Source organism: Fusarium solani (assembly GCF_023522795.1).
Source record: "Fusarium solani strain SB1 chromosome Unknown bctg00000010, whole genome shotgun sequence".
NCBI lineage: Eukaryota > Fungi > Ascomycota > Sordariomycetes > Hypocreales > Nectriaceae > Fusarium > Fusarium solani.
In genome coordinates this window covers 2439891-2459948 of record NW_027072147.1, presented here as the reverse complement: position 1 = coordinate 2459948, position 20058 = coordinate 2439891, and the positions used below count along the sequence as shown (strand labels likewise).

The window sequence follows — 20058 nt, the reverse complement described above, 5'->3', positions numbered from 1 at the left end:
ATAATCGCCCATCAACCGTCAAACTCATCCCCTGCCGGCTCCCTCCCAAAGGGATGGTTAAACTTGAGCAGACCCGTCAGTCCGCCCACCCACGGATCATCGTCCTCGGTGCGGATCACGCACGGCACGCCCCCGTGCCACTCCTCCCCGGGGCCTGCGCGCCCCACGAACTCGCCCTCGACCCGGATCTCAGTCCCGGGGAGACTCCCACGCACCGCTTCCCGTCGATGCTGAGATCGAGCTCGCGCCCACGGTTCTTGGGGCTCATCCGCAGGTTGACCTTTGTGTCGAGCGGTAGCACCAGGGACCGGAAGCTGAGGCTACACGGGCTGATGGGCGTGATGAGGAGGGACTTGACTAGAGGGTGTACGATGGGACCACCAGCGCTGAGGCTGTATGCTGTTGAACCTGTCGGTGTGCTGATTAGAATTCCATCAGCTGTGGTCTCAGTGAGAAAGTGTCCGTTCTGGTAAATGTCGATGACAGCCAGGTGTGGATGAGATCCTCGGTGCACTGAAATCTCGTTGATGGCCCTCAGCGACGGTGAAGGCTCCTTGGATCCCGCAATCGGCTTCGCCCCTGACTCAGCATCGCTCGATAACGTATCAGACAGCCAGTGGTTGATGTTGTTGCCAGATGGATCGTAGACATCAGCCTTGATGCGGTGTCGAAGCAGCACCTTGGATGCCCTCTGAGAACCCAAGCTTTTGCCCTTGTGCCTCTCCCATCCAGCGTAGGACCCTGTACTCGTCTTATCCCAAGCCCCTCGAGGATAAGCGGCGTCCCTCATAGCGACGTCACTGCCACTCATGTACATCTCCCTCCACGCCTTTTTGTGCTCGCCAAAATCCCATTCGCCCAGAAAGCCCAGTGTACCCATGCTAAAGGACAAGATCGGGGGCACCGACCCGTGCAGCTTGTACAGGCTCGCAGCTCGCAGAACAGTGCCGTCGCCGCCAAAGGTTGCAATGACGTCAATCTTGTCGGCCATGTTGGAGCGGTTATCCGAAGAGTATATGGGGAAGCGGAGGCGCTCCTTCAACGACTCGGCGATGCGCGGCTCAAAGACGAGGTTGACTTCAGGGTACTCATTGTGGATGTACTTGGAGAACTTGACGACGGCTTCGACGACGGGGGCCGAGTAGAGCTTATGGATCAGGAGGAGATTTTGCGGGGGCTTTGGCCAGTTTAATGATAGCAGAGACGAGCCGGGCTTTGTACTCTGCAAGTATCGGGGACTGATTCGTTGTGGAAGCTCTGCGATGCTGCGAATCTCGTGTGTTTGAAGGGAGGACGTGGTGGACAAAGAGCGACACGAGGGGAACCGAGTCAATGGCCGGACAGGTAAAGTTACTGCTCGTGGATACAAGGTAGGCTCAAGAGCCGCCAAGCCCCTGATGAGGGTCCTATTAAACATGTTGTAGCTCAAGAGGCATGACCGATGTCTCGTGAAAAGATAAGGGTCTTTGCAAGACGGAATAAATTTGTGGAAGAATGACGCCGAAGACGGGCACAGCTTAGCTCGAACGACAGCGGCTTTGCAACGGCTTTACACATGAGGGCAGAAAACGAGGGAGCTTGTGGTGGGCTGTTGTCTCACCGCCTGCCTGTTCTGGCGGGGGAAGCTCAATGTGGGGAAGCTCGCACATGCAGATCTGCATTAAGCTTTAACAGAGAAACAAAGAATACTGTAGCATGTTGACAGCGAGTGTTTGGTCAAAGTTTTTACCTCTGCAGCAAGCATGGATCACCTGGAGTCTTCACCTGATCTTTATGGGCCCATCTGGTCAAGTCCCTATCTCCAGGGTAGCTCTGACAGCTCCAGATCTGGCATGTCGGCACCGAGACACATGATATCGAAGCCCTCTGATTGGCCCATCGGCATCGGCACTCCCCAACCACCGGACCTCCGTCTCAGGCGTCATACCCTCCGCCTCCGAGGCATCCGCTAGGCGGCTGATGTCACTCGCACAGCCAGCTAGGAAGCCTTAGCAGGACTGGCATCATGTGCGCAATGTCTCGCAGCCTCGTCCCTCTCCATCTCCAGCTTCATCTTTGACTTGCCCAGTGGTAGACCGCTCTCTTTCACTTCGCTTGATAGCTGCCACGAGGCTGGACTCCGGTGGCGGCCTCTTTTACCTCGTGTGCGTCCCACGCGACCCCTCGTCTTCTTCTGTTTGGCTGCAGCTCAAGGCAGGCAACTCTCTTTGTTGAGCTGGACGTTATATTAGCTTGAGACCGCTATTTCGTTCGCTTCAACAGCGTCCCTACTTGTCATTATCATTACCCAGCAATATCGAGCAACATACACGACGCGCCCGATCATCATCCGCCGCCATGGCCGATCTCAAGAACGCCGACCCCTCCGAGGCCTCTCTCCCCGGTCCGGACCTCACTGCGGGGCTGACCGAGAAGCCCAATGTCGCGCCAAAGGTTGCTCATCCATCGGGGAGGGAAGGATACGGAACCCTGATGCAGATCCTCCGCGGCGCCTTGTTCAGCTTCTACTTTATGACATGCTGCATCATGTAGGCCGCACATTATCCATCTTATGGCCCTATCTAACCTTCATAGCATCCACATTACCCAGTTCATCGGGGCGCCGTTGTACTTCTTCAACCGCGATTGGTACTACGCATACATGGCCATGACGAAGCGGTCCTTTTGTCTTACCATAACCGTCATGACCCAGATCTGGGGTCCTACAACTATTCGAATCAGCGGTGACGAGTCAGTTGCAGGCCAGATCAAGCTCCGGCCCGATGGAGGAGTGCAGTTTGAGTTTCCTGAGCGCTTGGTCTTGATTGCCAACCACCAGGTAGGAGTCTCGAGTTGGTGGGAGGTTGCCGACTAACTGGCTGTAGATCTACACTGACTGGCTGTACCTCTGGTGGGTGGGATATGCCAACTCGCCTGGAATGCATGGTCATATCTACATCATCCTCAAGGAGTCTCTCAAGATGATCCCTCTGATCGGATGGGGAATGCTCTTTTACGGATTCATCTTCATGTCGAGAAAGATGGCAACTGACCAACCCCGACTGGCCTATCGCCTGAACAAGCTCAAGCAGCGCAAGGTGGACCCAAATGGAAAGTCTTATATGGATCCCATGTGGCTGCTGTTGTTTCCCGAAGGCACAAATCTGTCAAGGAATGGAAGAAGAAAGTCGGCTGGTTGGGCTGCCAAGAATGACCTCAAGGACCCTGACCATGTCATGCTTCCACGGAGTACGGGCATGTTTTTCTGTCTGAACGAACTCAAGGGCACGATGGACTACGTCTACGACTGCACAGTCGCGTATGAGGGAATCCCGTAAGTTCTGCAGACCTTGTTGCACAGCGTTAGCCTCGTCAACTGACTGACGATTATAGCCGAGATGGATATGGAGAGGAGTTGTTTGGTCTGTCCAGCACTTACTTCCAGGGTCGTCCCCCAAAGTCGGTCAACTTTCACTGGCGTCGTTTCAGCATGGCCGATATCCCCTGGATGACCAGAAGGAGTTTGACCTGTGGCTGCGCGAGCAGTGGTATCAGAAGGATGCCCTGATGGAGCAGTACATGACGACCGGCCGGTTCCCGCGCATGGCTGGGAGCAAGGTTGACTATATCGAGACCGAGGTCAAGACGCGACATCCGTGGGAGATTCTTCAGATCTTTACCGTGGTGGGCACGGCTGGGTTGATCTGGCACAACATCAAGAAGACATTTGTGACGGCGACGTCGATGTTTCGGTGATAAGGAGGAAGAGCGTCAGCGTATTCGCGAGCCAGTGGGTTGATGCCACTTTTTCAGGGGTTGCCTTTGCTTCTGCGTCGACTTAGGGATACGTCGACTTGGGGATACACGGTAAGAGGGGGACGACGGGACACACTTGACGACTTGCGCGATTCTTGGGTTGAGACCCCTTGGTCTTTCGGTTCTGGTTCGGTTTGTTTTCTAGCATTGGAGGAGATACCGAGGCGTACACAGGACAAGATGGGTTGACACGGAGCATGAAGGAAAGATGGTGAGGTGGGAGAGTATGGATTCGGTCAGTGTCCGAAGACAAAGGACAACTCATGACACGTAGAGTAGGGCGGAACCTCCCGAAGACTCTCAGTTGTTGAAATGGCAAATTTCCTCTCTCATGACCAGGCCAAGAATCACAGGCCACAGGAGTGACAGGCGGTCTCAATGCAACTCGACGGGGTAGACTACGACGCGCCAGGAAACCAGCTCCGAGGATGATGCATACATACACCTTGATGCATCAACAAATCTGGATCCGAGAAGAACGTTGAGCGGTCTCGTTCCGGGTGAAAACAACCATATCCACTAGCGTCGTCGCCGATCCTGGGGGTGGGCACAACAAACCTGGGGGGCGCGCCGCCTAGACCAAGATTCTAACCTGCACTTCATTGGATCAATGTCTGTTTCTGTACAGAGCCTCGGCATCCAAGGTCCTTCTATGAGCCGTCATTGGTCGACATGGCTGCTGTTCGGGAGATGATGCGGGGAAGAGAGTGTGTGTCTGTGCGGGAAGGGGGGAAACTGGGGAGGGGGGAAGATTGCTTTCGGTCATGATGTGGTTGATTTTTGGGTTCTGATGGTGGTGTAGTGGCGGCTTTGCCAATCATATTGGATTTGCTTGGGTTTTTGGATAATTGGTTCCTGCTGTGCCTTCTTTGCTAGTGAAAGGTCATCATTCCTGCTGTGTCTCTATAATTTAACCATTGTAGCGAAAAATACCCAATATGAATCTCTCTTGGACGAGACACAGCAGCTTGGCCGCGGCGCTCTCCCACGCAATAAATGGCCTCGACGCTCGCTTCGGACTACAGGCTGCGTAACCCGGGCGCTTGGGTATAGTTTCACGATTGCACGAGAGGACCCAAGTGAGAAGGAAAAAAGCATGGGGCAAGGCATAACCTTGCTCTCCCCTCCACAGCTAAGAAATCAATACGCAAGCCACGCTGAACAAGGAACATGGGGTTAGGCCTTCCTGTCAAGCGAAAGGGTAATATCCCCCAGAAAAACCTGGGGTCGGGTGATATGGGGAGAGAGAGAAAAGGCAAACACCAATCACCCCTCCATCGCGTCTCGCTCCTGATCGGGCAGTACTCCGGCGTTGCCAAGCGGAGCTCTGCCTCCATCTACCCCGCAAAGTCGGACGACGAACGACCCCGGATCGTCGGTGGAGAATGAAGGAGTCCGTCCACACGGCAGATCTTGCGGGGGGAAGAGGGAGAGAGAGCAAGGTCTGGGGTGGAAATCTGGGAGACAAAGATATCCGAGGCATCTTGGGTCCTTGTCTCGAGAGTGATTGGGCTCTCGGTTAACTCGTAGGGCCAGTTGTGGATTCGAGATCCCCGGAGAGGATATAAAGGAAGTGATGGACGATCAAACTGGGGAGTGTTCAAAGCAAGAAGTAGGCCCAGCTTCCTGGTACGACTTCCTCACCTTCTTCTTTCTCTTGCAAAAAGAGGGCCTCTGTGTAACTTTGGCTTTTGTACCGCCGATCACCAACCCCCCCTTGCATCCTCCTTTTTACTGTCCTACCAATCTCCCGGGGATTGTTATAACAATCTCACTCTTCCCTCCTCCTTCCTCTCTTCTTTGAGACTTCCATATCTCATCGCAATCATGGAAAAGACACACGCTACCGACGACCACGTCGCGCTCGAGGCGCAGGCAGAGTACAAGCACCTCGACCAGGCTCCAAGCAAGATCAGCTCTGAGCAGGATCAGGATCATGGCTTCACTCCCGAGGAGCAGAGGAGCATCATACGTCGCATTGACCGTCGTCTTGTTGTCACTGTGGGAGCCATGTACTGCGTGTCTCTCATGGATCGAACCAACATGAGCGCCGCCAACATCGCCGGTATGAGTGTTGAGCTGAACCTCATTGGCTTTCGATACGCAAGTAGCCCTTCAGCTCACCGAGATCCATCGCTAACAGAGTGTAGAACATTTGCAACCTCGTCTTCTTCATCCCCTACATCCTCTTCCAGCCTCCCTCCACGATCCTCATCCGCAAAGTCGGCCCGCGCATTCACCTGGCCCTCATCACCATGTGCTGGGGAGCCGTCATGATCGGCATGGGTTTCGTCAAGAAGTTTCCTCAGCTTGCTGCTCTCAGAGCGGTCCTTGGTGTCTTCGAGGCTGGCTTCTTCCCCAGCTGTGTTTATCTCCTGAGCACATGGTACACACGATGTACGTGATGCCCCTGGAAATACCCATTTCAGTGGCTAATGTGTTTTATAGATGAGGTTGGCAAGCGATACTCCGTCTTTTACCTCCTCGGCTGTGTTGCCTCCGCGTTTTCCGGTATTCTCGCCTACGGTGTAAGTCCTCATATCCCCCCTTTACAACTCTCACTCACACAATGTAGCTCATGCAACTTAACGGTCGTGAGGGTCTCACCGGCTGGCGCTGGATCTTCATCATCGAAGGTGCCCTCACCGTCGCCCTGGGTATCGCCGGCTACTGGCTCCTCGTCGATTTCCCCGACTCGAAGCGAAAGTCTTGGTCCTTCCTCGGCCAGCGTGAGAGAGACTGGGTCGTCAGCCGTATCCATCGTGACCGTGGCGATACCGAGGTCCCCCCTTTCGAGCTTGGCAAGTTCCTCGGTGGTGCCAGGGACTGGAAGGTTTGGGCTTATGCTCTCATCTTCTTTGATACCACCACCATCACATACGCTCTCGCTTACACGCTCCCCATTATTCTCGTCGGCAACATGGGTTTCACCGTCGGTGAGGCTCAGTGTCTCGTAGCTCCCCCCTACGCTTTCGCCGGCATTGTCATGTTCGCAACAGCCTGGGTCGGCGACAAGTACCACATCCGTGGCCCCATCATCATCTTCAACATGATTCTCTGCCTCATCGGCCTCCCCATCATGGGCTGGGCTACCAACCCCAACGTCCGCTACTTTGGCGTCTTCCTCGTCACTGCCGGTGCCAACAGCAACATCCCCGCGTCCATGTCGTTCCAGGCCAACAACATCCGTGGTCAGTGGAAGCGCGCTCTCTGCAGCGCCACCCTTGTGGGTTTCGGCGGCGTCGGCGGCATCGCGGGTAGTCTCGTGTTCCGCGAGGAGGACAAGCTGACGGGGTACAAGCCTGGCATGTGGGCGTGCATCGCGTGCTCTCTTCTGTCCATCATTCTGGTGCTTCTGTGTGATTTCGAGTTCAAGAGGGCCAACGCCAAGGCGGATAGGGGTGAGAAGGTGCTCGAGGCTTATGATGTGAGTAACGCTCCTTATACACACTGAATGGTCACTAACTTTTCTAGGACGATGCTTCGCCTGATTTCCGGTATACCTACTAAGTCATGATGTACGGGCATGTGATGAGATTATGGGGCCAACTGTCGATGTATCGGGTCCGATGGATGGGTGACTTGGAGGGGGAATAGCCTCAAGTAATGCAGCAAATACAAATCTTGGTGCAATATCGTCACAGCGCTCCGTTACGTCAGGAGATGATGCATCTGTCCCAGTCCCTCGAGTCATATCCTCGATAGCGTTACCCCTCGATAACGCCGAGCTCTTTGTCCATCCATGGCACATTGTGCGATCTCTGTTTTGCTCAGACGACGCTGATCCCCTTTATTCCATTGCTCACCTGCTGAACAAAGGGACCATTTTCACAAAGAACCTTTTTTTCTCTCTGCTTCGCACAAATACTCAAAAACTGTCGTCGCCGCCTAACATGTTAACATTTTTCTGATATACACTGTTCGAGAAGCATGGGCCATCCTGAATATGCCGTCCCAGTCTACCTGGGTATCCTTCTATTTCTGCTACTATTCTGGCTCACTGTGCCTGTTTTATTCCTGACCCTCCTGTGGTTCAAGTTTCGTGTCGAGATGAGGGACTGTGAGTGGTTGGAGGAAGATGGGGTGTTGCCTGAAGAGGATGAGGTACAGAGAGAATACCACACTTTTGCCCAGGGATGGAAGGATGCTGGGTGAAGGTTGTGATGGTGTTGACTACCGTCTTCCGTAAGTGATCTTGTTTCCTTTCATAGATGTTTTGCATACTGACTAGCGGGAATCAGACATTATGTGGAAGCGTCTCGACGATTTTCGAGCTGGGAACATTTTCACATCTTCTTCTGGGTGATAACTGTAAGATCAAATACAGAGTACGTATACTTCGTCTATTTACATCGTCAACAGGACCATGGCAACACCCGCAGCAGCAGCAAATAGCGACACCTTGGCACTGCTGGCCGCATTTTCTCCGCTACCTCCACTACCTCCGCTGCTTCCCGTACCCGACTTGGCCTCCTCCTGCTCCTCTTCCTCAGAAGCGCTAGTCTCATTCGTCGTCACGACACGCTCCTCCAGCTTGGCGTCCAGGGGATTATACGCGGTGAGGTACTGGATGAGCACCTCATCCTGGCTATCCAGAGTCGCCAGGTTCTTGTTCGGCGTCGCGATAAAGTTGTCACCGCCTCCAGCCAAGAAATCGAGCGTGACGACACGGTAGTTGGTCTTGCTCTCGAAAGCCTTTCCGTCGAGGGTGAGGCTGATGAGCTTGGAGCCGTTGTTGTTCTCGGGGTTGTACTCGATCTTGAGACCCTTGGACACCTGGAACCACGAGGTGATGGGCTTCTTGTTGTTCTGGTTGAAGCGGGACACGGCGCCCTCAAATAGCTCCTCTAGCTCGGCTCCAGTAAAAGTGAGCTCGACGATGGCATTGCCAAAGGGGAACGAGGTGAGGACTTCGCCGCGGGTGATGTCGCCCTTGTCGATGGTGGCGCGGACGCCGCCGGCGTTGACAAAGGCAAGAGCAGGCTTATCTTCCTCGCTGCGGCTCTGGTTAAGACGGTACTCGAGCATGGCGTCGGCCATGACCTGACCAAGGAGGCAGTCTCCCTTCTGGCACTGGGTCTGGTCGAGCTCGGCCTTGGTGTTGCCAACCTTTTCAGCGGCAAACTCCTCAAAAGGTCCGCGCCAGGCCTCGACCTTCTTCTGCAGGGCCTCGTCCACGTCGGTCTTGTTATCCATGTGGATAGGGCCTCCATGGTAGGCGAGGGCCTTGCCGTCCTTGTCAAAGGTCAGGTCGATGTAGCCGAGGTACTCGCCCCATCGGTACGCCGTCACGATAAAGACCTCATCACCGTTGATGTTCTCAACGATGGTAGGGTACTTGCCCTCGGCGTTCTTCATCTCTCCAAGGGGAGTGTGGCTGTGGCCACCGATGATGAGCGAGATGCCCTCGGTCCTGGCGGCGAGCTCCTTGTCGACGTCGTAGCCAATGTGGGTGAGGGCGACAATGCGCTTGATGTCGGTCTTGTTTCGGATCTCGTAGACGGACTTTTGGACCTCCTCAATGGGGTCGAGGAAGGTGGTCTTGTTGCCGACACTCGAGATGCCGGGCGTGGTGTCGGTGGTGACGCCAATAACAGCCAGATCATGCTCCTCAAAGATGTGGTAGTTCTTGATAGTCTTGTTCAAGTTCTCATACTCGCTCTTGACATTGCAAGAAATGACGGGGAAAGTCAAGTTCTTGAGGAACTCTCCAAGCTCCTCATCACCGCCGTCCCACTCGTGGTTTCCGAGCGTCATGGCGTCAAACTCGAGGTCGTTGAGGGTCTCGGCGATCTTCTCAGGTCCATAGAAGGAGTAGAAGAGGGTTCCCTGGAACTCGTCGCCGGCATTGAGCCAGAGGTTGTCCGGGTACTCCTTGCGGAGGCCATCGACGGTGTGCTTGATGCGAGCGTAGCCGCCATAGCAGCCCTTCTTGGGATCGACGCAGTCGGTGCCCGAAGAGGAGAACTCGTCGAGATGGGCGTGGACATCGTTGACGTGGAAGAAGGCTTATCTGTTAGCTGGGTAGCTATTAAAGTGTCAATTGAGACGTACACATGTTGTAATTGCCATCATCATCGACAAAGCGCTTGACCAGACGCTTGCTGTAGAGGACATCCTCAGCCAAAGCCGAGCTCGCCAAAGCGAGGGCACCAAGAGCAAAGACCTTCATGATTGCGACGACGACGGTTGCTGAGTGAAAGTGGAAAATCAGAAGGGATCATCGCTGGCTTTAACTGCACCGAGAGACCCTGGTAGTGGGCATGACGATCCTCTCTCTCACCGAGACAGGGTACACAGGAGATGCATCGCCAAGACACACGTGGGGATGGTGACTGGCTGGTCGCGATAGCAGGGATGAGAAGGAGCGGATGTCTATACAAAAGAGGAAGGTTTTGAAGCTCAGTTGGAGAATTGATTTGTTGTCAGCCAAGACATCTATCTCTGTTGATTCAAGAAAGCTCAAAATGTGGCTGGAAAGTGAAGCTTAACCGGCCTATCGCGCCCATCATCACATCCAGCAATTGCCCCGAACTTGACTGATAACCTCTACATTAACCTTGTTTTTAAGCACGTGGAGTTAGTTGACAGAGCCGATAATCGGGGGGGAAAGGCCAAGATGAACTTTTGTAGTCGACGGACATTTCTCCATTTCCCATTCCCATCACCGAGCTTATCATTGTACCCCAGTGCAGGGCGCCAATCTAGATAGCGACCGCGGCAACGTGAGCATTCGCAGATGCCTGTTTCGGCAAGCGTCCAAAAATCCTGCAAGACATTTGAGACAGGGGTGGGCGCGTTTCAGATAGTGTGGTAATTGTTGGTTAATTGAATTGGGGGAGATATTGTTGATTATTGAGTTGGAGGTTGTAAGCGAGGGTTATTTGGGTGTGTGATTGTTTTTGACCACCCTATACGAGACGGTGAGGCCGAGATTTGAGGTGTTGCTTTTAATTTATGTACACATATTAATGTCTAAACGTGTCTCACCATAATACGGCTTCTTGTACCTTTCTCATTTCTCTCATATTTCCCAAAATTAAAGCTATTCTGACCCAGGATGATTCACTGAATAGATATGTTGTAATGGACCGATAGCTCAGAGTCACCTGGGCCGGCCTGGTGGGACGACAGAAGCACGTCTAATCCTCCTCATGTTTTTACCCAATTCCTAGTCTAAGGATAAGCTAATACTGTCTAGGAAATATTACAACACTTGCCATATTTATTAATATTTTTTGTAGTTTTTTCTAATAGTTATGATGAGTTCTCTTTGGCAAAACGCATGCCTTGACATCACGGGCTCCGGTTGGATTGAGTTGGGAGCTGGAATGTACGCTTTGACTTTAACACAGCCAGACTACTGTAATGCGCAGCACTGGAGGCAGCATCATAATAGAGTCAGTGACATCCATTCCGCATATCCCCAACATTCTGCATGCATCTCCGTGGGTGCCACAGCTGTCATCATGTTCCCAACAGCCACACTTATGCACGCCCATCTTATCAATCAGAGTATAGACATGGGGAACTTGAGCATGTGATACATTGCCGCAAATGAGCCTTTGTCTATTTCGTTAATTCGTTATTCGTAACCCCGTACCCGATCCGCTGCAGATAGCATCAGTGATCGGCCGTGGAACCAGATTCAACACTGGCTTATATCTGTCCCTAGCTCCATATTCCTCATTGACGGCTGTCGGACAAGTTAACCAAGGCTCATCAATGTCCCTCTTCATAGCGCGTTTGACGCACATGATTCTCGTTCGCCAACTTCTGTTCGAGTTCTCCGAATTTGATCCTCACAAGATTGGGGTTCTTCTCAACGCAACTCTTCAATTCTTTGAAGATGCCGTTTCGCTTGTGCCGTTCTTGGCCTTTTCATAGCAATCGGGACACTCCATGGGAAAAAGGATGACCTCGCGAGGCGTCCTTTTTTTGCAGAGACGGCTGCTGTTTCCATACGGGCAGAGCACGGGAGAGCCTGTTTTGGTGTATTCCCAGCTGCAATCCTCGTTGTGGCAGCTGTGAAGCTCAAGTAGTTCGGTGCACATCTTGGCTGTCGTGAATCAGATGGTTGTTCTGATGTGATAAATGTGGTGTTGAGTGAGATGGATGCTGGATGCGCTTCACAAATCAGGAAGAGACGAGATTTTATGTTGTTGTGAAAAGAATTTGCTGCGGTATCTACAGGCAACAGATATTTATCCATCTTGACTTACAGACCGAACGTTAATTTCTATTGCGTTGTTCATTTTGTTGATTATGCACGTTTGAAGTTATTCAGACCGTTGGCAAACGGTAAATGAAGAGGGTCTGTTCGCCTGCGGACGGTAGATAAGCGGCGTTTAATTTAGACTCGGACCTGAAGCTATTCAGGACACGGCTAAACACCAGCTGAACCGTGACTAATTAGACTCAAAACGATCAAATTGTAACCGAAAAGTGTTTGACCAGACCTGGATCTAACATGACCAACCACAATCACCAACCGTCACCGAAACCCCCAATCTCAGCTTTCGAAATCGAAAAAAACGTCAGCAACAAAGCCACAAAGGACGGCATTTCGAAAAGATGAGGTCATGGCTTTCGGGCATACGTCATTTCAGTAATCAAATCAGACTTTCAGGGTCGTTCCTCCGCCATCCTTTGCCAAGACTCGGCGGCAACGGGATCGGGGGCGCACGACCATCCCACTCCAACTCCCGAAACCACGGAGCCGGAAGAGATCTTGGGGGTAGAAGCTCAGAGGTTCTTTTGCCCAGGGCAGGGTCGAGAACTGTGGCGGGCCACGTATTGGTACAGCCTTTGTGCCATGGCGTCTTGGTGCGGCGAGGCGGCGCGAGCACATGGGCTTTTTACATGAACCGGTCTCAACTCTAATAAACGGTCCCCCGACGAACCATGGACGAATCTGATCTTGAGGCATCAAAAAGGGTCGTTTGAGCCTCGCCGTCTGGTTACAGGTCGAACAAGGTGACCAAGCACGGTTCCCCCCTGGTGGAAAGTCGGGGAGAGTCTCAGCCCGAGCAAGTCTCAGCCTCCCTCGTCATCCGGGCTGGCTACCTAAATGGCGCGCGTGCCCTGGCGGAGAGTGTTTGAAGCCCTCGAGAGTTTCTTCTCAGAGTATCTTAAACTTGGTTTTGAGGCTGACGACATCACCTTTGCCTCATCTGGTCCAGCATCCATCTAGCACAGCCTCACTCACCGAGAAAGCTATATTCACCGAGTTTGCCTCGGGGTTAGCTGAGACATAGGCTGCTTGACAGGCTTGCTTCTGACCTGCAGCAACTAACACAGCACGAAAACGCAACAAGCAAAAGAAGCAACAGCAAAAAGAAAGCGGGGAGACGGAGAAGAGCCAACCAGATTCACCAACTTCCCAACCGCACACCACACACAATTCTCACTGAATGGACATGGCCATCGAGGACCCGGACTCCCCCTATCCCTGAACTCCTTCCTCCTTCCGTTCACAAATGGAAATCATCACGCCTCAGGACTACCAGAACAACGCCCGGAAGCGACAGCGCCGGAGCCTGCGGCCCTGCGACGCCTGTCGGAAGCGCAAGACTCGCTGCGTCACAAAGGACGGTGACGGCGACTGCGTCCACTGCCAGCTGAGGGCGACGCCCTGCACCTTCCAGCACGACCCCCCGGAGCGACAGATCACCAGCGCCAGCGGGAGCAGCATCCAGGGGAGCAGCGCCGGTCCTCACAGCGGGGACGAGCCCGGTCCGGTTGATGAGCAGCAGCAGCTCCCACAAAGCCAGCAGCTGCCGAGTCACCCGGCCGGCCACCACCAGGTGGTCCGCAAGGAGTCTCGGGACGATGCCGTGTCCGTCCAGTCGGTCCCGCCGTTCCTGTCTCCCGCCGAGACGCGAGCATCGGCCGACAGCGCCCACCCCGTCGCCCCGGCCTCGGTCATGGTCCCGGAGCTTGTTGAGTTGGGGCCTCTAGATCGTACCATGGGGTGCTCATCCACGCGCTTCGCTGAGCTGTACGGTCTGGGGAGCGACATGGAGCCTATACTGATGCGTCACCGCCCTTACGACCATAGGACTCACGAGTTTAGCCTCGAGACACATGCTATACGTCGTGTGCTGGAGAGGGATGACGGCCAGGAGTATCCCCTGACCTTTCACATAGCCCGCGACGAAAAGGCCATCGAGGGTGACCCGACCTTTTCCCAGGTTGACGCAATAGAGGCTTGCGTACGTCCTCATGGCCCCAGCCTCGTAGAGCTGTTCTGGCGGCATGTCCAGCCATGCTATCCCATCCTATCCAAGGATCCCTTCGCCTTGGCATACTGCCAGTCTTACCGTCGCATCCCTGCAGCCCTCCTCGGGGCTGTCTATCTTTCCGCCATCCGCTGGTGGACCTACGACCCGGAGCTCTCCATCCGTACGCCCCCGGACGCCGCCCTTCTCCGACGGATGCTGCGGACTGCCATCCCGGCCTCGTATCATCGCCCCAAACTCAGCTCCATCCAGGCTGCCTTGCTGCTACTCCAGTGTCAGCCCGAAGACCCCCTCAACCCTGACCACACCTTCCAATGGGGTCTTACATGCCAGGCCCTTGCCATCGGCCAGTGTCTGGGACTTCACCTCGACGCCAGCAACTGGACGATTCCTCAGTGGGAGCGCAACGTCCGCAAGCGTCTAAGTTGGGCGCTATTCATGCAAGATCGCTGGACTGCTCTAGCTTACGGGCGTCCTGTGCACATTCACGACGATGACTGGACAGTCGGTGATCTCACGACTGCCGACTTTTCAGATTTTGAGAGTGAAAGCCAGGCAACGTCGTCGAGTTCCGGCTCTGATGATGACCGAAGATCTATTGCTTCCACGGGGAAGACGCAGTATATACAGATGGTGCGGTTGACGCAGATCCTCTCAGTCGTCTACTCCAACTTTTACACAGCCAAAACATGTCGAGAGCAGGACACCTTTATCCTCTTTGAAAAGGCCCGGCCGCTCTTTGAGATGCTGACGAGCTGGTACCACAGCATCCCGCCTTCGCTACAGATGAATGTCATCTACCAGCGCAAGCTATGCTTTCATGGCTATCTTCACTTCTCCTACTACGGAGTTGTAATGACTCTTCTCCGCCGCCTAATTCGATCTACTGCGCTGCCTCCACGCTGCACCGATGACCGAGTCCTCTCAGATATTCGTCAGATAGCTCTCCAGACTGCTCAAAGCGCCATCAGTTTCGTCACAAGCCTAAGGCCCGATCATCTCGAGGCCTTTTGGTACTTCACCTCGCCCTACCTCTTCTCGCTCCTGGGCTCCTTTACCACTCTCCTCCTCGTCACCTCTCTATCATCCCAGGAGCGTCACTTTTGGCAAGAAACCCTCAACTCGTACCTCTGGAATCTCCGAATGATGAGCAAGAGCCATGAGCCAATGCAATACGCTGTGAACCGTCTCGAGGGCGCCATCCTGCGAGGTTTGGAGCACGCCCTCGCTGTCAACCTCAACGAGCCCCTCAACGACAAGGTCAGCCCCATGATGGGCAACTACGCCCCAGATATATACGAATTTACCGACTTTGGCGACTGGGATCTGGCCGCGGGTGGTAACGGGGCGTACGACCTCCTCAGCGGCCTGGTGATGCAGCCGAACCCGAACCCCATGATGCCGCAGGAGGACCTGAGATGAAAAACAAAGGTAGTAGTCGAAAAATATTGGCTGCAATGTTAGTGATGTTTACTCGGCGTCCTCGAGGCCGTTGTCCGACTCGACTGATAGGTCTTTGAGTCCCATGGAGTGTCGCATACACATGTCGACAATGTCAACCATGCCATCCTCCACAAACCATCCGAACCGGCGGACGCCCTTTCGGCAATTCTCCGTCCAAGATGCAGGTATGGGGAGGCGGAAGCTCAGTGCTCGTCCTCCACAGAAAGCTTCCACTAGCTGGCCTCTCAGAAAGAGAAAGACACCGTCGACGAGACTGACACTCTCGTGTCGCACCAGCTCGGGCCCGTCGATAGGTCGAGGGAGGTGGAGGCGATACTGGTCCGCCCAAAAGTCATCGAGGGGAGGAAAATCTGTAATCAGAGAAACAGAAAACAAGCCGTTTCCCGAGGGACTAAACTGCAGCCTGTGCCCCTTTCCAGAGCCGTCAGTCTGAAGCATGACCCCAAAGCTGTGAGCGTCACAAGCTGCAACTTTAAAGTCCACCATGAGATCTCTCCTCCACTCCGCAGAGCCCAGCTCTGGAAAGTGCGTGGCCGTCGACCCGAGGGAGCAGAGGTACAGGTTTGGAGCTGCGTTGCTGGGAGACACGGGCCTTGACGTCTGCCAGATGTAGCTCCTAAACTCTTGCGAGGCGTCTATGCGGAGACACGCGTTTGTGTCTGCCCACATGACCCTGGTGACGCCGAGATCGCCTCCCCAGAGCCACTTGTTCTCGTCGTCGACATAGTCTCCGATCCAACCGAAGCAGACCCTCTTGTCTGGGTTGCCCGCCTTGGGACACGACTTGGCCGCGTACCAGCGTCGACCGTCGAGGCGACCGTGGGAGCCATCTCGTGGAACACGGAACGGTCCCCAGGGTGTGTCGGCGATGCGGTACACGGTGCCGGCGTTGGGCGCGTGGAACCGCGAGTACACGAGGTACCACTTGCCATTCGGCAGAGAGAAGAGCTCTGGGCACTCAGGGCAGAAGACGTCACTGGGCGCGTACAGCGGCTCTGGAGCTACCGTCCAGGCTTCGAGGTCGGGAGACGTGAGCAGGGCAATGCACCCGCGACTCCAGTATGGGCCGCTCGAGAGACGGGTGCCCACAAGCATCCAGTATCGACCTTCGCCACGATTGTACATGACGAAAGGGTCGCGAAAGTCAATTTCCTCGAACTGTGTGAGCCCCTCGCCGAGAATGGTTATAGGCTTCGCGGGCCTTTGGAATCTCGAGCCGTGTCGATCCGTCGCCTTTATTCGCAGTATCGTCTGTCGGCCGTTTTGGGATAGGTTGTAGCCAGTATAAAAGATGTTCATATTCTCGTCCGGACCGAGTATGGCAGAGCCAGTCCACGCTCCGTCGGCGTCAGCATCGAGATCAGACTCCCCAGGCGACAGGACAAAGTCCGGGTCCCTTGTCCATTCGACAAGGTTTGTTGATCGCAGCCGTGACCATGATGATCTTAGACGCTCGGGGTGATGTCTTGTCGAAGGAGGCGTGGTAAGGTGAAAGACGTGGTACGTGTCGTCGACGAGTAGAGGGATGACATCGGCAGAGGCTTCAGTACAAGAAGGTCGAGAGTAAGGACAAGTCTCTGGAGGAGGAGTCGGGACTGGGAGGATGGATCGCATACTCGGGACTTTTGTTTGGTTGTCTCAGGGATAAAGAGTCAAGGGTGTCTTGTCGCTAGATAATGTGTAATGTCTTGTGCGTATCAAGAAAGAAAACATCCATTGGCAAAAGCTGCTTCAGTCAAGTTTATATTTCGATCATCCTCTCACTTACTACGTTACCCGAGTCCAGTTTTATCTTTGCCCGCGTTCTTTATGCCCAACCTCGTGCCATCTCCAAAAGGCAAAAAGGTGTAGTTTCGTCTCTCCTTTTCCCGGAGCAAACTCCAAAACGAACCTTTGGAGAAAAGCACCCCCGGCCGACGGCATCTCACGTGTCGGCACCCAAGGGGTCTCGATCGTCAGCTCATCTCTCTTCCAGCCACGGCGCGGCGTTCCCCAAGGAGCAAGGCGCATCCCTGAATGCGGGTTCCGTGCGACGAAGCCGTCGAAACTCTATTGCGACAACCCCGGTATGCCCAGGCCAACGAGAGCGAGGCGGGCGGGGGGACAAGAGCAAGACGCCGCATGTTGGGCAGGACAGGAAGGCAGAAGAAAAGACGGCAACTCACGAGGGGTGACCCTTGGGATTGGGGGATTGGGGAGAAATGTTATCTCTTCATCTTGTTTACAAACCCGGCATTGCGGGCGGCTCAACAACTCCATTTGATATTGAATGCCGGAGCTTTAACCCCCCATCTCACGCCGACATCCTGGACACTTTTCCAAGTACTGGCCTTTTTCTGATCCAGATTCCAGACCGTTTAAACTAGTTTGGGGTCCTTCAGCCCTGTATTCGCTTGCAAAGAGTCTGGGGCCCGAGAGAGCTCCCCACCGCCCCGGTCATGTTCAAGATACAACACCCGTACGTCTGGCTTTTCTGCGGCTTTGCGGCCATTGGAGCATGCCTTTATGGATATGATGGCGTCTACTTCAACGGGACGTCTACGCTTGGTATGTGAGGCATCTTTGTAGTGTTGAAAGTGGTAGAATGTCTCATAGGTGTAGATGTCTTCATCCGCCACTTCGGCCACCGCAATGCCGACGGCGATTACGAAATCTCCCCGGCCAGCTTAGCTATCATGACGTCCATGATCAACGTCGGCGAACTAGTCGGCTCGCTCGCCGCCGCACCGCTGAACGACTTGTTCGGCCGAAAGGGGGCCTTTGGATCGGGCACCTTGGCCATTGTCATCGGCGTTGTCATGCAGCTCTCCACCACATCGAGCAAGGCCCTCATGACTGCCGGGAGAGCTGTCCTAGGCTTTGGAGTGGGTAACTTCTCGGCCACGTCGCCGCTATACATGGGCGTAGGTTGAACCACCCCTGAACACCAAGCTCGGGGACTTGACGCTTCTATAGGAAATCGCACCAGAATCCCTCCGCAGCCCACTCCTCATGTGCTGGCAACTCACCCTATCCATCTCGCAGATCATAGCCGCGGCGATAAACCGCGGCGTAGTCGACAACCAAACCACCTTTGCCTACCGCTTCCCAATCGGCTTCCAGCTCATCTTCCCGCTCGTAATTGTCCTCGGAATAGCATGGGTCCCCGAATCCCCGCGCTGGCTGCTCCGCCGCGGCCGTCCCGATGATGCCGACAGGTCGCTGCGCCTTCTTCATCGCGAGGATAAGGCTTACAACCCGATGCCAGTGATGCGTTCCATACAGGAGGATCTCGAGAGGGAACGTGCGAGCGAGGCCGAGGGAGCATGGATACAGCTCCTTACGGATCCTATAGAGAGACGAAAGGTGGTGTATAGTGCTGGAGCGTTGGTTGCGCAGCAAATCAACGGCATCCAATGGTTCTACTACTTTGGCACTGTCTTTTCCAAAGCCATTGGGCTAAAGGATCCTTTCCTCATGACTCTGATTGTCTTTATCATTCAGGTTTTTGTTGTCTTGGCAGCTGTGTTGCTGGCTAACAAGCTTCCTCGACGGCCATTGTTGATGATCACAACGGGTATCATGACTGTTTCTATTTTTGTTGTTGGCTGCCTGGGTATCCCTGGTGGAAACCCTAGCGAGACTATCGGTAAGGTCATTATCAGTTTCGTCATTATTGAGATTGTAGCTTTCAACTTTGCCTGGGGACCCCTTGGCTGGACTATTGTAAGTGGACACCTTTCTCTACCTACACTCCTATCTAATCCACGATAGGCATCTGAAATGGCTGTCGGCCGTAACCGCAACAAGATCTACGCCGTAGCCGTTGCTGCCTTTTGGGTGACCGTCTGGGTAACCGTCTTCACGCTTCCATACCTCTACTACTCGGCGAACCTCGGACCCAAGACGGGCTTCGTGTACACAGGATTGTGCTTCGTCACTTGGGCCTACGTCTACTTCTGTGTTGGAGAAGTGACGGGTCGCAGTATTGAGGAGATCAATGGCTTCTTCCGTGATGGCATCCCTGCGAGGCACTGGAAGCAACAGCCGCACAGGGGCGAGGCGGCGCACGAGGTAAGGGGGAGTAATGGGACGAGCATAGTCGAGGTCGATGGCGATACTAAGGCACCGAGTGCATGAGTGACGACGATTGAGATATTGATACCCAGATTGATACCCTTGTTGTATTGGGCGTTTGATACGAGGCAAATATTTGATGTACCAACTTGGCTAGATGACGATACATGACTTGCATCTCAGCATAAGGATTGAATAAAAAGTTAGAGGAGATCACCTCGAAATTATGTTTGATTTAAATGTTTTTCGTCCTAATTTAATATGGTTCTTGTCTGAAATTACAGAAACGCCGATGAGGATTTGCTGGACCAAGGCGCCTATTGTAACATGGAAGGACATTCTAATGTGGATTTTCTAATTCTTCTTAACCTAAAATTGCTATTGTAAAGAGAAGTTGAAGAAATTCTGATGATGATGTGCAAATGATCGCCCCAGGGATGTGTCAATAGCCAAGTTGATGTATCAGATATCCGGTCTATCAATAATGACAACTCGCGCTACT

At 53.9% G+C, this 20058-nt stretch overlaps 7 protein-coding genes across 7 annotated transcripts; 4 read left to right on the top strand and 3 right to left on the bottom strand.

The window, feature by feature from the left end:
• Positions 1–115: 115 nt before the first annotated feature.
• Positions 116–1417, bottom strand: MRS44_014854 (uncharacterized protein; the record flags this gene model as incomplete). The annotated part of the gene is made up of 1 exon (XM_046277242.2): positions 116–1417. One exon carries the CDS (start codon positions 1415–1417, stop codon positions 116–118), a length of 1302 nt encoding a protein of 433 aa, XP_046127944.2.
• Positions 1418–2337: 920 nt separating this feature from the next.
• Positions 2338–3735, top strand: MRS44_014853 (uncharacterized protein; the record flags this gene model as incomplete). The annotated part of the gene is made up of 5 exons (XM_065618575.1): positions 2338–2528; positions 2575–2818; positions 2865–3313; positions 3373–3442; positions 3496–3735. 5 exons carry the CDS (start codon positions 2338–2340, stop codon positions 3733–3735), a joined length of 1194 nt encoding a protein of 397 aa, XP_065474647.1.
• A 1887-nt stretch (positions 3736–5622) lies between these two features.
• Positions 5623–7305, top strand: MRS44_014852 (uncharacterized protein; the record flags this gene model as incomplete). The annotated part of the gene is made up of 5 exons (XM_065618574.1): positions 5623–5796; positions 5946–6192; positions 6244–6323; positions 6371–7222; positions 7270–7305. 5 exons carry the CDS (start codon positions 5623–5625, stop codon positions 7303–7305), a joined length of 1389 nt encoding a protein of 462 aa, XP_065474646.1.
• An 837-nt stretch (positions 7306–8142) lies between these two features.
• On the bottom strand, positions 8143–9967 carry MRS44_014851 (uncharacterized protein; the record flags this gene model as incomplete). The annotated part of the gene is made up of 2 exons (XM_046277241.2): positions 8143–9803; positions 9850–9967. 2 exons carry the CDS (start codon positions 9965–9967, stop codon positions 8143–8145), a joined length of 1779 nt encoding a protein of 592 aa, XP_046127941.2.
• A 3307-nt stretch (positions 9968–13274) lies between these two features.
• MRS44_014850 (uncharacterized protein) lies at positions 13275–15458 on the top strand (the record flags this gene model as incomplete). The annotated part of the gene is made up of 1 exon (XM_046284688.2): positions 13275–15458. One exon carries the CDS (start codon positions 13275–13277, stop codon positions 15456–15458), a length of 2184 nt encoding a protein of 727 aa, XP_046127940.1.
• Positions 15459–15506: 48 nt separating this feature from the next.
• On the bottom strand, positions 15507–17114 carry MRS44_014849 (uncharacterized protein; the record flags this gene model as incomplete). Its single annotated transcript, XM_065618573.1, has 1 exon — positions 15507–17114. One exon carries the CDS (start codon positions 17112–17114, stop codon positions 15507–15509), a length of 1608 nt encoding a protein of 535 aa, XP_065474645.1.
• An 824-nt stretch (positions 17115–17938) lies between these two features.
• MRS44_014848 (uncharacterized protein) lies at positions 17939–19619 on the top strand (the record flags this gene model as incomplete). Its single annotated transcript, XM_065618572.1, has 4 exons — positions 17939–18047; positions 18096–18403; positions 18456–19205; positions 19254–19619. The coding sequence occupies 4 exons, from the start codon at positions 17939–17941 to the stop codon at positions 19617–19619; spliced, it is 1533 nt and encodes a 510-aa protein (XP_065474644.1).
• Positions 19620–20058: the final 439 nt, after the last annotated feature.